This window comes from Schistocerca americana, chromosome 11 (genome assembly GCF_021461395.2).
Source record: "Schistocerca americana isolate TAMUIC-IGC-003095 chromosome 11, iqSchAmer2.1, whole genome shotgun sequence".
Lineage (NCBI taxonomy): Eukaryota > Metazoa > Arthropoda > Insecta > Orthoptera > Acrididae > Schistocerca > Schistocerca americana.
Window position 1 is genome coordinate 58,541,950 of NC_060129.1, and position 18,597 is coordinate 58,560,546.

General features: G+C 39.0%; 1 protein-coding gene across 5 annotated transcripts in view; it reads right to left on the reverse strand.

Moving 5' to 3' along the window:
• Window positions 1-18,597, reverse strand: part of LOC124553918 (zinc finger protein 708-like) — a 192,589-nt gene that overhangs the window by 120,657 nt on the left and 53,335 nt on the right. For all 5 annotated transcript variants that reach the window (XM_047127942.1, XM_047127939.1, XM_047127940.1 and 2 more), the window contains exon 5: window positions 18,007-18,048. In XM_047127942.1, the coding sequence (XP_046983898.1) occupies window positions 18,007-18,048 (42 nt within the window). The remainder of the gene's footprint in view (window positions 1-18,006; window positions 18,049-18,597) is intronic.

Consider the following 18,597-nt stretch of genomic DNA (forward strand, 5'->3'; position numbering starts at 1 on the left):
CCTGATAATCACAGTTATTGTAGTAATGATTTGACTAATAGCAGGAATCACACAGCACAAAATGTGAATCAGTCATTCTCTCCTCGTATATCTTAAGACATTGCAAAGAGATGCAAGGTGCACCGCAACACAGGCAGAGGGCTCGGCAGCACCGTACGATGAGCACACAGCGCCGTAAGGTGGTAAGACGATAGGCTGGTGAACTGACCTGTCAGCTTCTTTGCTCTGACTAGGCCCACAGCCCGTACGGGCCGGCAGCGATACATGGGATAGATGGGCTGAAGCCAGCACAGTGCACGTCTCTAGTTTTGGACACAAAATCAATAGCCCAGTTGCTTAAAATACATTAGTACATGACAGCTCTCATATTTCCTGTAAAAGGGGAACACTGACTTGATATTACAGTAACACAGGAAAGACATATAGTAAGCCGAGTTGATGAAAGCATATGAACTGTTATTTGTACCATCAATTCTGGCGTTATAAAGATTTGATTCTTGAAATGAAATGTGTTTTACCATGCACAAAAAAATGTACACTCACAAATGTAAAGCAGTCTCTGGCGAAAATCAATACTCCAAGAAAAAATGGCTCACTGAGGTTGGTTGGGACAGTTGTGGAACATAGTATAAAAGTGAGGCACGTTTGCATGTACAGAAATCAGACTAAGAGAAAAAGAAACATTCTAAGTGGAAAACAGCATTCTGGTAAAATACGCGAGATGAACTGCAAAAGAAATTTTAAAAGATCATACAGGAGCACAGCTGTAATGTGTATCTTGCAATGTTCTTCAGTTGATCATCTTAGCAAAAATTAAGCAATTACTTAATTCAACAGATCATTCTCAAACCCTTTGGCTGTAGTGGAATGCCACAGTATTCTACATGCACTATGCCCTAACAGCAGCTGAGTGTTACTCAGCACCAATGGAAGTATGGTGTGATTAACTGCTGTAGCAGTTTTGAATCATACAGTTTTTAAGTGCACAATTTGATAACTCCATTAACAAACAAATATTTGAACCTGATGGAGATGATACAAGTAACAAGTGCATGGTAATGTTTGGGCAGCATCAAAAATTTGACACATTTTATATTCTTACATGGTAAGTATACCCCTGAGGTCTGTTAATAGATTTTCAGTGTTAAATGTTAAAATTTCCGCGCACATCAGCAGCAATTGTTGATCACACAATCTTAAACTGCAAATTTAAGCTTATACAGAATACTGAGGGGTACTCACAACACACCAGCATGACTCAGAGTGAAAATTTCCGCTGACAAAAGATTTCTGTATGCTTTACTTCGTTTTAGTTGTAATGGTAGTGTCAATCACATCCAGTCTGTCCCCGATTCCCATTTAGAGCACTGAGAAGCAGGTATGTTTATATTTGAATTGACCAGAGGTTGTTAGCGTGTCATTTCCTTTAAATAATTTCTTATAAGGACAGCAAGCCATCTCCTTACAATAGCCAGAGAAATGCCAATTTATGCTTAGCTCACAGTTATTAATATTTGTATATTAGAATGTATGTTAGTTAGACTGGTATTTTTTTAGAATACAAAATATTACTTGAAATTAGTGTAAAAAAATTCCACAAGATGTTTATTATTATCATTATTATTCTTTTTTTTTTTTTGGGGGGGGGGGGGGGGGGGAGGTAATCATGGAACAGCTAGCACTAGGTTTAGTAATTTTCAATGAGTAAGTCAAATGCTCAATAGAAAATCTTGGTGCTTCATATGTTGCAAGTAATCAATAAACAGTTTAATTTTCAAAGAGGAGAATAACTGCTTTATATAGGCAGTTCTTGGAATGAGTTGTACCACAGTCTTTCTAAATTAAATGGATAATAACAGCTAGACTGTAGTTTTAGAGAGAGAGAAAAAGAGAGAGAGAGAGAGAGAGAGAGAGAGAGAGAGAGAGAGAGAGAGAGAGAGATTGATTTTACTTGATTTAATGAAGACCAAGAATATTACCTTGAAACTTTATTTTTGACTACAATTTAGTTGAATTATCATATAATTATCTCAACAGCATTAGTGACAAATTAAATAATAGACAGTTTATGTTGTTGTGAGGACTGCACCTAGCTAGAAACTGGTACAGTTCAGTATACACTAAAAAAGATGCTATCTGCATGCTGCCCTTGCCGTTTTATTAGTTCAAATTTTAAAAAATTATGATGTGGTTTTCTACCTACCATCTGCAATAAGATAACAAGGTTTCATGTACATTACCACAGCTTTAAACGTGTCTCCACTAAGAGCCATGGCTTCTTTACCAACAGCACAGGTAAAAATGAGCAATATCAGCACTGATCAGTGTAATGTCTCCATATCTCAGTTTCATGGTGAGACACTAGACACTCTCACCAAATGGCTGACACTGCTTCACCTGTCACAAAATTTTGTTACTGACCACAAAGCTCATTCCATACCAATGTCACACTGGGACACATCATTAGCCACGTAAAAGAAGCTAAACAACTAGTAGAGTACATACACCGCCTGAGGAAATGAAGAGCCTGCACACAATCTGCAGCCCAGAGAAATTTACCATCCTTCTGGAGAAGCCAGTTACGAGGATGGCAGATGTGCACAGCCTGGGGAATGAACTTAGTATAATACAAAATGTTGCCCAAAAATACTCTAGTTCCTTCTGGCTCTTTGGTGCTGGCAGGTTGGTGGCGGCTTTGATATGTCCATCTGTAGTGAGGCGGGCATCTTTGCTTAGCACACATTCGAAAAAATGAAACCTTAGGGGAGAGAAAAATTGCACTTTTCTAGCTTGCAACAAAGGCCACTCTTCTGAAGGCATTGGAAAACTGACTGTAGGTTTTGTTAAGTGCTTCTTGCGCCGAGCCCATAAGCCAGTGTAATTGAGGTTGTTTACCATCAGGAAATGTCATGACTCAACTGCTCCAAAAATTATTGACAAATTCTTGACACAAGTGAGATCCCAAAAGGCCAGCAACTAGAGTGGTAAAAAACAAATGGGATGTGAAGTATCAGAAAGTCTGAGAAGCTGCATTCAACAGCAAAAGCAGGTGTGGGTAGTGCAAGTCAATGTGTGGAAAACACTGGTCCCCTTACAACTTTGCTAACAACTCCTCCAGCCACAGAATTGGATATAAATCTGTCACAAATTGAATACTGACTCACTGTTTAAAACCACTGCAATGGTGGACAGCATCATCAGGTTTCTGAATCACCACCAAACGGATGACTGCCGGGTGTCATGACGCACCACAAAGGTTGGTAGTTGTTTTTTGTGTATGTCTGTCAAGAGCAACTAGCCCTCACACGAATCAGTTGGACTCATTCTGATAGCAGAACTGGATGACATTAAATGATAACTGCAATACCAACCATTTTGATGAATATGATACCATATCACCTAATTTACACAGAGTTATATAGATGAATGAGCATATGTTGTAACACTATTGGTTTACTGTATTGATTACATCGAGTCCTCTGACAACATTCTCAGCCTAAAAATAAGATGAAATATAGTTAATTTAACATGATATCTGGTCACTAGGGGAAATACGTGAAAACCAATGCAAAGAAAATTCAGTCATTATTTACAAAATTCATGTGTAGAAAACTAATAGTACTTAGCATTCCACCAATTTTATCAATGTAGGATTCATGTTAGTCACAAAAAAATATCTCTATTTCCCAAATTATATATTCAAGTATTATTGTGTATGTATCGTTGATGCAATTTGGTCATGATGATACATTTTGGCATCTTAACTGTTTCATCTACCCCCCCCCCCCCCCCCCCCCATGAACCATGGACTTTGCCACTGGTGGGGAGGCTTGTGTGCCTCGGCGATAGAGATAGCCGTACCGCAGGTGGAACCACAATGGAGGGGTATCTGTTGAGAGGCCAGACAAATGTGTGGTTCCTGAAGAGGGGCAGCAGCCTTTTCAGTAGTTGCAAGGGCATTGGTCTGGATGATTGACTGATCTGGCCTTGTAACACTAACCAAAACAGCCTTGTGGCGCTGGTACTGCGAACAGCCGAAAGCAAGGGGAAACTACAGCTGTAATTTTCCCAAGAGCATGCAGCTTTACTGGATGGTTAAATGATGATGGCATCCTCTTGAGTAAAATATTCCAGAGGTAAAACACTCCCCCATTCAGATCTCCGGGGGAGGACTGCTCATGCGGACGTCGTTATCAAGAGAAAGAAAACTGGTGTTCTACATATCGGAGCGTGGAATGTCAGATCCCTTGATCAGGCAGGTAGGTTAGAAAATTTAAAAAGGGAATTGGGTAGGTTAAAGTTAGATATAGTGGGAGTCTTATAAATACAAAATCAAATTGGGGTAATGCAGAAGCAGGTTTAATAGTGAATTAAAAAATAGGAGTGCGGGTAAGCTACAACAAGCAGCATAATGAACACATTATTGTGGCCAAGACAGACACGAAGCCCATGCCTACACCAGTAGTACAAGTTTATATGCCAACTAGCTCCTCAGGTGGCGAAGAAATTGGTGAAAAGTATGATGAGATGAAAGAAATTATTCAAATAGTGAACATAGATGAAAATTTAAGTCATGGATGACTGGAATTCAATAGTAGGAAAAGGAGAAGGAGGTGTAGTAGTTGAATATGGAATGGGGGTAAGGAATGAAAGAGGAAGCCCCCTGATACAATTTTGCACAGAGCACAACTTATTCATAGCTAACACTTGGTTCAAGAATCATGATAGAGGCCTGGAGATATTGGAAGGTTTCAGACATATTAGATAATGGTAAGACAGATATTTAGGAACCAGGTTTTAAATTGTAAGACATTTCCAGGGGCAGATGTGGACTCTGACCACAATCAATAGGTTATGAATTGTAGATCAGAACTGAAGAAACTGCAAAAAGGTGGGAATTTAAGGAGATGGGACCTGGAAAAACTGACAGAACCAGAGGTTGTAACAGTTTCAGGGAGAGCATCAGTGAACAACTGACAAGAATGGGGAAAGAAATACAGTAGAAGAAGAATGGATAGTTTTGAGAGATGAACTTTGGGTAACAGAAGATATACTGAATTTAATTGATGAAAGGAGAAAATATAAAAATGCAGTAAATCAAGCAGACAAAAAGGAATACAAACATCTCAAAAATGAGATGGCTAGAGGGCAAATGTAAGGGGTAAGATAGATACTGCCTACAGGAAAATTAATGAGACCTTGGGAGAAAGGGAACCACTTGTATAAATATCAAGAGCTCACATGGAAACCCAGTTCTAAGCAAAGAAGGTAAAGCAGAAAGGCCGAAGGAGTATATAGAGGGTCTATACAAGGGTGATGTACTTGAGGACAATATTATGGAAATGGAAGACGCTGAAGATGAAATTGGAGATATGATACTGCGTGAAGAGTTTGACAGAACACTGAAAGACCTAAGTCAAAGCAAGGCCCTGAGAGTAGACAGCATCCCATTACAACTACTGATAGCCTAGGGAGAGCCAGCCCTCACAAAAATCTATCATCTGGTGAGCAAGATTAATGAGACAGGCGAAATATCCTTAAACTACAAGAAGAATATAATAATTCAAATCCCAAAGAATGCAGGTGTTGACAGATGTGAAAATTACCAAACTATCAGTTAAATAAGTCATGGCTGCAAAATACTAACACGAATTCTTTATAGGCGAATAGAAAAACTGGTAGAAGCCGACCTCAGGGAAGATCAGTTTGGATTTCGTGGAATGTTGGAACATGTGAGGGAATACTGACCCTACAACTTATCTTAGAAGACAGATTAAGGAACGCCAAACCTACATTTCTAGCATTGGTGAACTCAGAGAAAGTTTTTAACAATGATGACTGGAATACTCTCTTCCAAATTCTGAAGTGGGCAGGGGTAAAATACAGAGAGCGAAAGGCTATTTACTATTTGTACAGAAACAAGACGGCAGTTATAAGTGTCAAGGGGCATGAAAGGGAAGCAGTGGTTGGGAAGGGAATGAGACAGGGTTGTAACCTGTTCCCGATGTTATTCCATTTGTATACTGAGCAAGCAGTAAAAGAAACGAAATAAAAATTTGGAGTAGGAATTAAAATCCATGGAGAAGAAATAAAAACTCTGAGGTTCACCGATTCTGTCACAGACTGCAAAGGACCTGGAAGAGCAGTTGAACGGAATGAACAATGTCTTGAAAGGAGGATACGAGATGAACATCAACAAAAGCAAAACGAGGATAATGGAATGTAGTTGAATTAAGTGGGGTGATGCTGAAGGAATTAGATTAGGAAATGAAACACTTAAAGCAGTAAATGAGTTTTGCTATTTGGGGAGCAAAATAACTGATGAGGGTCGAATTAGAGAGAATATAAAATGTAGCCTGGCAGTGGAAAGGAAAGCATTTCTGAAGAACAGAAATTTCAAGATATGAATGAGATTCAGAAGGATGTAGGTTGCAGTACGTATTGGGAGATGATGAACCTTGCACAGGATAGAGTAGCATGGAGAGAGAGCTGCCTCAAACCAGTCTCTAGACTGAAGACCACAACAACAACAACAACAACAACAACAACAACTGTTTCATAAATACTGTAACATAGTACAACCAAATTTTATAACCAATTTCATAAACTGAATTAAAACTTAACTGTGAACTATACAAAGTCTGATTGTAACAAAGCATGATCTAACATTGTATTGTTAAAACATATTTGAGGACCAGCAGCAGTAGTCATAAGAAAGCCAGTATTTATCCAGACTTTAAAGTCAGTAATGTGTCAGTCTTTGAGAGGTTGTGAAGCAATGAATAAGTTTTTATAGCAATTACACTCTTTTGGCTTCGTCATTTAGTGATTAACAACACACACAGTGCCTCACATACATTGAAACACCCAGAAATTATTCGTCGAGAAAATTCAGAGAAGAAGAGTTACACACCTCGCTCAACATTGAGGACAGTAAGAAGTTACGTTGCACAATTGCAGCGATGACAGCCTGTTATGTTTTACTGTGTTACTGTGGCCTGTTGGGTCATCACTGCTGTGATCTTCCAGGTGGCCAGCCGGCAGGGTTTGTCATGACATTGTTCAATGTGTGAGCACACACTTGCAGCTGTGTGCCTCCCCAGCATCACTCACTTTGAACGCTGTTGTAATGCAATCCCTATACACCTTAACAACAGGTATGAGGTGTTGATAGAATGTTCATACCAGTACAATCCACTTCATCTGCTGGAACTGGAGAAAATCTTCCTGATGTTTCATACTTGTACAGAAGAATGGTTTGTTCATTACAGGGAACCCCAACGGTAGATATGTGACAGTCCTGTCAGGGAAACAACAGTCCTCCAAGGGCAGAACACACACACACACACACACACACACACACACACACACACACACACTCTCTCTCTCTCTCTCTCTCTCTCTCTCTCTCACTCACTCACTCAATCACTGATGCACTCACTAGTACTATGCATTTTGATTTTGCAGGAGCTCTCACCTGAGGTGTGGATCGTAGACTATTGCTACATCATACCACCTTCAATTCTGAGATTTTTGTGAACATTCACGAAAAGCAATCTCACTATTTTCTCTGATATCCACACACATATGGGTCACCATGATGTTCTGCTTTAGGCCCTAGCGGTCCTCAGTGCCACATACACAAAGGAGCACAACACAGATAGTTACATGTATGTTCGACTTCATGGGAGTTTTACAGAGATGCTGGAAGAACCGAACTGTCAGATGCTTAAAGACAGAAGCAAGGCCTATTTGCACAGTTTTAAGAATCAACTTTAAATTACGCATCTACGAATATACCACAACCCCTACTTATCTCTTCCATTGTGTTTGCCAGGACAAGATCACACTACAGTGAGCACAGATGAATTGATGCAACCATTTTTTGTATGTTCCATACATGAAAGGATTAAAATTAACCTGAATATTTGGTACCCTCTGCCATGCACTTCACAGTGGTTCACATGTATGGACTCAGACGATGGTGGTCGAATAAAAATGTATTTGTAACTATCAATGTTCTCTTTGGATTACTTGATAAAATGGAATACAAGCAGTTTTTTCTTTGTCACCATTTCCATATAATATCATGGATTTTCATTCTTGTTCTAACTTTCAGATTTCTATGGGAAAATATTCCACTTCTAATTGCCACTTTACTGGATGCTGGATTACTGAAATCATTCATGTGAGAAACACACTATACGTATCTCATAAAAGGAGTTGTGACAAATTTTGATTGTATCCACAATATATGTTGAGGTTATGTTCAATCTCCAAGTTAAAATATAGACCTAACTACTCAAAATGCAAAAGCAGCTTTTTTTTTCATTAGCACTTTTGCAATCTTAGCAGTTTAATCACATTAAACCTTTAAAAATCATGAATAACTGTATGACAGATTTAATTGGATGTATTTAGCATATTTGATATTTAATAATAAATATTTTATGGTGTGAGACTTTAACAACAATAGCCGAAAATGAACAAAGCATATAAGCTATAGAAATCAGGTTTTTAAGAAGTGTAGATAGCTTTGAGTGCCTGGTATGATGAGAACAACAATCACACAAGGATGAGTATTTAAAAACACAAATGGACAGATAGAACAGTACAGAACTAAATTGAAAGATCATGTCACAATACTGAATGAAACTAGGTGATAAATTTGTGACCAATTGGAAAAGATCAAAGGTAGACCAAAAAAACAGATGGAGCGACAAATAGAAACTAACCACTGACCATAGAGGCACTGAACAAGAGGACTTAATAGCCAATAAGAAGAAGAAGAAGAAGAAGAAGAAGAAGAAGAAAATTCATGGCCTGCTGATAACTACAGGTATACCTGCACCTACACTTTGCAAATCACTGACACATTTATGACAGAAAATACTTTATAAATCATATATTACACTTTCTTCCTGTCCCATTCACAGACGGATTTTAGGAAGAATGCCTGCTTACACACCTCTGTGCAAGCTGGTATTTGATTAATTTTGTCTGTACAATCTCTGCATGACAGTTGTTTATGGAGCTGAGGAATATTCATAGTTCCTATACAGAAAGACTTCTTAACACTGTAATTAAACAATTTTTCTGTAGAAGTGGACAAAAAAATTTGCAGTTTTTTTAACTGCTTATGTTCAACTCTATTATGATTATTTCAAACAGTAGTTTGGCAAATTATTGACTTAAAGGGCAACTGGAAACTGTTAAAAAGTCGCTATATTAAAACCCCCACTATACTTGCAGTTTAAAAACTAACTCTGTCTTAGGACAGAGTATTTTGGCCAAATCTCTTTCGAAACTTTCTGTAGTGTTTTTGCTAAACAACAAAAATTACAATAATACACTTTTGCACAACAATCATCTTCATATGTTTGTGGCTGTGTGGAAGGCTCTGAAGCATCGTACAATACATAGAGGTACATCACTACCTTCACACATATATCACGAGTCCCTCTCATTTTTCTTCCCATTTGCATCATCTGGTAGGATTCTGCTTCCTTGCCATTGCTAGAATGAACGATGGTAAATGATGGTCAGCTGGACAAAAAGGACTGCTGCTCATGGATGAACAACCAGCTATTTTGAAGATAATATCTTCCTGTGATGTTCAACTGTCATCTTCTCAGTCACTGCCAAGAACACTCCTTGTTCCTCCACATTTGTTGCACAATCTGACAATTCCAAAGAGCAAGTTTAAGTAGATGGAAAAATATTTTTGCGGTATTTTTCCCTCTTTTTGTGTTACTGGATTGTCTGATATATGCTGGGCAACTTTACCCACTCCTCCCACTAGGTCGTTATATGATATGACTGCTGTTGGTTTTATTAATTGTTTGCATCTTATATTTGCATTTTGAATTTTTGTATTGCGGATAGTGCTCAAAAGATGCACATCATGCTTGTCTTTCCATCTCATTGCTGTAACTTTATCCCTCTGAAATGCAACAATATCTCCCTTGTTCCATTTATTAATACAAAAGTTCAGTGGCATATGTTTTATAGAAGGTTGCACAGGGTCACATGTCAGTTTTCTTAGCAATAAGGAGATCTTATAGTCGCAAAGAGGTGCAGAAATTCTTAACTGTAAGGCAGTAGCTCTTGTTGAGAAGTGGTTTCATTAGAGTCAATACTTCTTGACATGATTGGGCACATCCTTCTATTCACCATCAAATATTGTACTCTTATCTGTATATATAATTACAGACTACTCATTGTCAGACTTCAAATCACACAACATGTAGGTCTATTCCATATCTTGCGCTCATTAGTGGTAGCTGAATACTGAAACCTACCTAATCTCCCTTTATGTAACATAAGACTCGTATATGGTGGCATCCCTCTCAGGAGTACAAATAATTTTGAATTTCTTATTGATATATTCTAAACGAGGCAAGATTTTGTTTAGCTTTAGGTTTGTACAGCTAGCAGGGTCATAACTTGAAGGCATTTCTTTAGTATCAAAAATTGCAGCTAAGTAACCAGAGAAATATTGGAGCTGCAAATAGTGGAGGTTTAGATCAATACATCTGGTAGTTTGGTTTGATCATAATACTTTGTAACAGTAGTATACTAAAGAAGATCCTTATTGCATCACTGTTTGTGTCCTTCCAGCCAGTAATGTTCTTATCTCGAGTATATCTATTACTCTCAGTAACTACTATAGTCACTAACTCATTGCCCATTATTTTACTTACATATTGCACCTTATCTGGAGTCATTCTGTGCAAAGTCTGAAGATGTTCCAGTAAACAAAAATCTTGGATGTGCAAGAGGCAATTCTGCAGCCGTTTCTATTTCATATTTTTTCTGATGCTGGAAAAACTAACATCGCTTGAGTCACCTTCTTGATCTGTCATCGCTTCACTAACACTGTCAGTGTCTGAAGAGTCACTTTCTGACCCAATAAATTCTATATCAAATTTTTCATCACTCTACATAATAGGGGGGGGGGGGGGGGGGAAGGGAAAAACCAAACACATAACAACATCTCTACACAACAAAAGGAAATGGCAACTAGAATCTCTCCTCCTCTAACTTTCACTGCAGCTGGCCAATGAGGAGGGGGGGGGGGGGGGGCAGGAGGGGGGCGGGGTCCAAGATGCTGTAATATTATCAAAGTGACATTCTTGTGCTCTGTTGCGACCACATCTGTAAATGACTCAACATAACGACAGACGAGTATTCTCAGGTTTTTAAGTTGTTGTACATATTAACATCATGAGTACTTAAAAAATGGCTCTGAGCACTATGGGACTTAACATCTGAGGTCATCAGTCCCCTAGGCTTAAAACTACTTAAACCAGGCTGTTCCAGCTTGTTGACTCCATTGTGAGCCGTGGAGCGCTCCCTGCTCCAGGGAGCCGTGTCGCTCGCTGTAACCATTCAAGTGGGCCACCACGCCGGCGCGTGGCACGGCTGACTGAGGCAGGTGGCAAGGCAAGCATTTTGATGTGCCAGCTGCGTCTTACAAGATCAACAGCCTCATACTCTCAGCTGCTAAGACGTGGTGACATGCTACACAAGGAAATACGATGTACAGGAAATAAATAAGAAACAACTATTTTACAAGAAATTGCATACTAAATTTATTGGGCCTCTGTAGCTTGACATTTTCTTTTCATTACAAGATCGGAAATATCAGGCATCAAAGGGTTCGCAGTGTTAAAGCGGAGGATGGCCTTCATTGTTGCATCCTGAAGAAACGATTGTTCCTTACTTTTCACTCTTTTCATTGCTGAGAAAAGCTGCCAACAACAATACATAGACCCAAACATGCACATGATCTGAGCAGCATTGTTGTGAAGCTTGGGAAATGTCTTTTGCTATAATGAACAATACCATCGCGACAAATCCAACGTGTTGTAGTACCTCTCTTTCAACAAAGTTGAATTTTGCAAATCGATAATCTCCAATTGAAGTGATGATGACAAGTCATTGGGGAAAACTGAAAAAGGAGTGCTGAACACCTTAAGTTCCATTTCCAAACCAATGAGGTCTTGGAATCGTGTTTCAAACGACGTGATGTGCTGCTTTAACTTTGCTTGGTATTTGCCAAAAGTAGTACCTTCAGGTAGTTTTAAAGAAACAAGATGACTGAAGAACGTTAAATGTCCATTACACATCTGCCTCTCAAATAAATATAACTTTTCCATGAATGCTTTGATCTGGTTGTGCATGTCAACAATTAGGTGCCCTTTGCCTTGCAATGACAGTTTTAAATTATTCAGATGCATAGTTATGTCAGCTAGGAATGCCAGGTCTGATATCCATTTTAAATCTTTCAGACAATGCATTTCTTCCCCTTTCATTTTGAGAAAAAGGGATATTTCCTTGCGAATGGCAAAGAAAACATCAAGAAATTTTCCCCAATTCAGCCTACGAACTGTACTTTGGTAAGGTATATCCCCATACTCCGCTTCCATACCTTTCAGGAATCCTTTGAATTGGAGATGATTCATACTGTGAAGCCGCACAAAATTCACACACTTCATGACATCTTTCATTACACCACCTAGCTCTACTGTTCCAACACACAGTGCCTCTTGGTGAATAAAACAATGGAGAGTCAAAACGTCTTTCCTGAATTCGTCCCCGAGTTTATTTTCCAAACGACAAGCAAAATCTTGGTGACGCCCAATCATTTGTCGTGCACCATCTGACGCTACAAAATGGATCTTATCCTATGGAAAATTCATATTGTCCACTGATTCACAAACAGCTTCAAAAATGTCACGTCCTGTTGCGGTGTAATCAAGTGGTACCACATCCAAGTGTTCTTCAGTTACTAGCAGCTCCATGTCGACACCATGCACAAAGACTGCCAGCTAAGCACAGTCCGATATGCTGGTGCTTTTGTCAAGCACTAGCAAAAATGTAACAAAGCTCTTCGCCTTTTTCCTGAGCTGTGTCTCTAAATCTGCTTCCATGTCCAGGATTCAATGAGACATTGTTTGCTTCAACAGGCAAACCCATTCAATTGCCTGCACCTCCCTTGGAAACAAACATCCTGCAACTGCTACCATGCATGATTTTATGAGTGATCCAAGAGAAAACGGCTTGCCACTCGTCGCAATGATGTGAGCAACCCTGTAGCTTGCTCAAATTGCAAATTCAGTAGTGTTTTCTCTGCTCTCGTGTTTTCTCCGCTCTATTTCACCTGAAAATTATAAACGCATTACAGAACACGAACTATGTTGCATGTTTTGATACCATCCGATTTACGAAACCGTTTTTAAAGTTACGTCTCCTGGTATGTCGTTCTTAAGCCTGGCTACCAGTTCTCTGCGTGCAACGCCTTCTACCTGATTGTAGTGCGCTGCATGAAGACGTGTATAATGTCATTGTATATTGTACCTCTTTGCAGAATAAAATACTTTATGACACACAAGACACTGCAGACGACCATCCCTCCCAATGAATAGAAAGGTATCCTCCAATAGGGGTATAGGGCTCCCGCGGCTAGTCATAGCTGTCATTGAACACAGATTATTGCCTCAGTTGCAGCTGCATGCGGCCAAGGGCCAGTGAGATTACTTTCCCCCTCCACGTGGGCTCCAAGCTGCCGCAGTGAGTGCTCCAGAGCGCTCCGGCTCCCTGGAGCTTGGTTGGAACAGCCTGTCTTAAACCTAACCAACCTAAGGACATCACACACAATCATACCCGAGGCAGGATTCGAAGCTTCGACCGCAGTAGCAGCGCAGTTCCAGACTGAAATGCCTAGAACAGCTCGGCCATAGCAGCCAGCCATCCCGAGTACTCTCCAGCCTTTCAATTAATGGGTGAAACTTTTCTTTCTAGATGGTCACAAGTTGTATGGCATTTTTTCTTTGTGTGTCCACCAGTTAAGATCTACCAAAATTTATATTACACTTTTTGTCAGTTGTACAAGCCTTTGACAATTGTCACTAACCTTCTCTGTACATGACCAGTGTCTCTATGTAGTCTGACCAGATGTGGGTCCAACACACTCAAGGAGTATTCAAGTATGAAGGAAGGAAGGAAGAAAGGAAGCAATTCAGGAAGGCAGATCGGAGCTTGATTTCCTTTGGATAACAATGTTATTAGAGATGGAAAACCATCTCAAAATAATTAAGAACAAGGACAGAAATTGGCCATTCTGTTTCGAAGTAATCATACTGACATTTGACTTAGGAATATCCAGGATGGAATGTAACAATATTATGAGAAGGAAAGTTGCTACTCGCCATACAGTGGAGGTGCTGCGTCACAGATGGGCATGACAAGAAGACTTCCACACCAACAGCTTTCGGTCAACAACAGACTCAATTATGTGGGTGCACCCGTGCACACACACCGCCCCAACCCCCCCCCCCCCCCCCCCCTCCAACACACACCAGCTGCATGAAACTGCATTTTTTATGTGTGTGTGTGTGTGTGTGTGTGTGTGACGAAGGCCATTTGCTGAAAGCTTTAAGTGTGAAAGTCTTTGTTGCCCCTATCTGTGTATCACCATCTCCGCTATATGGTGAGTAGCAACTTTCCTTCTCATAGTATCGACATTTGACTTAAGCAATTTAGGAAAATCACGGACAGCCTACACCCAGTGCATTAACCAATGCATCACCTCACTTGATATCAAGAAGTAGAGGTTTTTCCAAGTGATTTGCATGCATATTTTTTTCTACAAACTGCAGTTTGTCACTAGCTTATCATGTATCGTAAAACAAAAATTGCTTTGCCTACAATTAAGCCTATGTAGTTGCTCCATTTACTATTTCCAAGATATTTGTGTGGTATGATTATCTGAGATTCACTGCGCCTGAAGTCAAAGCATACCACAGTTTTACTTTTCATAAATTGCACAACTCCACGTAATTTATGTTAAGAAGAGCTAGTTGTCACTCTTTGCATCTGGTTTATATTTTGGCAAGATTTGACCAGTTATTAGTGAATTTTTACCAGATAGACCCTTTTATAGAAAGCTTCATTATCTGCAAAAAGCTTGAGATTTCATCAACCACATTTCACTAAACCATTCACTTTCAAGATTAACAACAATTATCTTATGTTTTGTATCTACCGCACAGTTTGTTGAGTATCTTCCCAATGTCCATATACCAAGAATCTCAGAGGGACAATTAACAGCTCCTTACCTGTTTTTTGGCATGACTTAGATACATTTGTTCTAGTAAACAGGGGTTTTGTTAGAAGCTGTAAGTTATTTTTGTGGCCGACTGATGGCTGACAGAAGAATTCAGTTACAACTTTTATCCCAGTTCTGAATGTTAATCACACTCATACCTGTTTGCATACCATTGATTTAAGATTGTTACCTACTGCTACAAATATATTTCACCACATTTACCCTGTCATTTTAGTAAACAATAGAACCTGTTCTAAACATCTTGCTACGATCAATATTCTACTTCCACCCACTCTCAGTACTGCATACTCTCACTCTCAGTACTGTGTATTAAGTGAGCACTACAGTTTTTAACACTGTTTCAATGTCAACAACAGGCATATATTGTGTATTATTTTAATGGAAATCATGTGAACAATCAATGGAACGTGGAACTAACTCACATCTGGTAGTTCCCCAGCAGATGTGAAACATCTAAGGTCATACTATAATTTGCAGCCCCATGTTAAACTTAACCACAAAGTTACTTTGAACACCAGTCCTTTAGATGTCCTACTGGAAGTGGCCTTTGCCATCCTTTGACATTTTAACTATCTTACCCAACCAGTTATCTGGGAATCGGTGTTTAGTGAGGATTCAAAACAAAGCTGGAACTCGTCATTCCTCACACTTTGCCAGAGCCACTGATGCTATTACCTTAAACCTCTGGATTTATGGTCCAACATTTATCATCTTCACCACACACCAATATACTTAGTTGAGTACAGCAGTTCAGATATTCTTCCTTCTCGAAGTCCTCCAAGCATTATCAGATTGACAGTAGAAGGCTACTGTCGCGGGAGAAAATGTGTAGTACTGAGCAAGGCAGTGGAGTGATGAGAACACAGAATTCACTTTCATGAAGACTATGGTTCAAATATGCATCTGATCATCCTGGATAAGATCTGTTGTGATTTTCCTGAGTTGATCCAGGCTGATGTTGGGATGGTTCATTCGAAATGACACAGATGATTTCCTTCCCATTCCTTAAACAATCTAAGCTTGTGATCTGCCTCTAACAGCCCTTTTGTCAATGGGATGTCAAATCCTAATCTTCCTTCCTTAAACGTGTGTGCTGAATAAGGATTCAATTCTTCTAAAAACTAAGGATTAATGGATCTCAAATATAATTCTCAAGAAATAGATGTGTAAGCTGTCACTCATGGTTACTGCACTTTGCAGAATAGCATTCCCATACTAACAATAAGACTATTGTATGACTAAAATTACTTGTTGGTTGATACATTACACTCTGGAGCTGGTTGACCCCTACCAGAGTGTTCAGTGTCACATCTCAACTGTTCATTACTGCCAAATTGCCACAACAAACAGCCAGTTGAATTCCAACTCCTTGTGAAACTTACTTTCTTGATGTGGTTCAATCTTGTATCTGGGGTGTACCCCTTTTGTTTTACATAGAGAGGGGAGGGAGGGGGGGGGAGGGAGTAACAAAATATGCACATTTCATACTAACCAAGCACTACTGGATCCTTTTGCACAAGATGCAATTCAGAACCACATATACAATTATCACCACCACAGATGTCGGCTGGAATTAGATAAGGCTTGTACAACATTACATTAAGCCAAAGTACTTGAAGGCAACAAATCACTGCTATTGGTCTTCAGAGTCATAAATATAACATTGTACTGATAAGCAGTGATGTTGTATAGTTGTCATGTTTCATGCCTCATAAATAGATGATTATGGGTGTGAATCTTGCCAAGTGCTTTAAAACTGTTTATATTTGAATCTTTATGAAAACAACTTTTTTACTTTTATTCAATTAGCTGGTTGAAATCTAATTTCTTCTTTATAATCCTTTGCTGTGTTACTTTCATCATTGTACTGACTTCTTTATTTGCCTTGACTTTTTTCTTTCAATTATTCTTTTTTCATTTTGAAGCTTCCTATGATACCTATTACCTGCAACTGAGTACTAACCAGTACTGTTCATTTGTTGGTAACATGTCAGCTCATGTAACCAGTGTGAGGATAGGTTCAGGTGAAAATGAGTAAGTAAAGTTTGCTTTTAGTTCTGAAACCATTTTTTCTGTGGTGAATTTGCTCACAGAGATTAGCTTTCATCGCTGTGAACAAAGCAAGTGTGATGAAAAGTTCTGCTACAGGTTGGCTGCTGTTGTTTCAGTTATATTGCACATCCAATATTGTTGTTAGGTTAGGACAAGAGTGCAAATTCAGTGCTAGAAAACAGATTATCTGCCCCAGTTCAGTCATGGATCACGTAAAATCAGTTGTTGACACAGCATCTCACATGCCTGTCATACATCACAGAAGCTGCTTCCAACATTGCCCCATGTTACACGCAAGTAACAGCACTTTACTGGCCAAGTTTGTGTGTCACCTATAACCGAGCATTAGCTAGCGAGCAATGTACCAAAGCTGTAGTAGCAAGTGACCAAAATCAACTAACAGTTTATTTTAACCAGACTACTGAAATTTATCTGCGATATTTCTGATATTCAATATCTCATTTATTACAATGTATATCCTGCAGCAATTTTGAATTCCATCCCGTCTTCACTATGTTGCATAAAAAACTTCACATGCAGTTAAATGTAATTCCGTCTAAGAGTACTACTCCTTGTCCTCCAAAATTCAAAGCAATAATCATGCACATAGATAAAAACTAAACGAAAGAGAGAGAGAGAGAGAGAGAGAGAGAGAGAGAGAGAGAGAGAGAGAGAGAGAGAGAGAGAGAGAGTGAGTGAGAGAGAGGGAGAGAGAGTGAGAGGGAGAGAGAGAGAGAGAGAGAGAGAGAGAGAGAGAGAGAGAGAGTGAGTTATCAGGTAAAGAAAGAAGTATTAGACACTAATGTATGATAGTAACTAACCTCCTCTTTAATTGCCTGAGGATCAAATTCAGGAACGTACAACTGTAACCAAAAGAAACAGAGAAAAATAAAACCACTTTTGAAGACATGAAGTTGATTAACTTGATTACTATCACTGTAAAGGCATTACATGCACTTATTCTGTACATGAGAAAATTCTTACATTTAGTATCAGCAGAAAGTGTCCTATCACAGGCAGAGAAGAATGAGGTAATGTCACATGCCAGGTTAAAACATGGCTTCCAAGATTACATATTTTCCTCATTGTAGAAGTTTCACATTTTAATTAATGTCATTCATGCATTCATTCATTCATTTGTACATTAGCTGAAAGAAATAAAAACTTTCAGGGATGAAGACCACCTCTAAATATAGATTAATAGCCCCAAAGAAGCCACTGCAGACATCTTCTGTAAAGTATACTAATGATAAATAATTGAGACTAGTGCCGATCCTTTCGCACTAACAATTATGAACATTTCTTTGGATTACTTTAAAAATGGGACAGTGACTACTTTGAAATAAAATACACTGGCTCTCCTCTTACACTACTAAAGTGTGTTTTTATTTATTGCTCCAACTAAACATTTC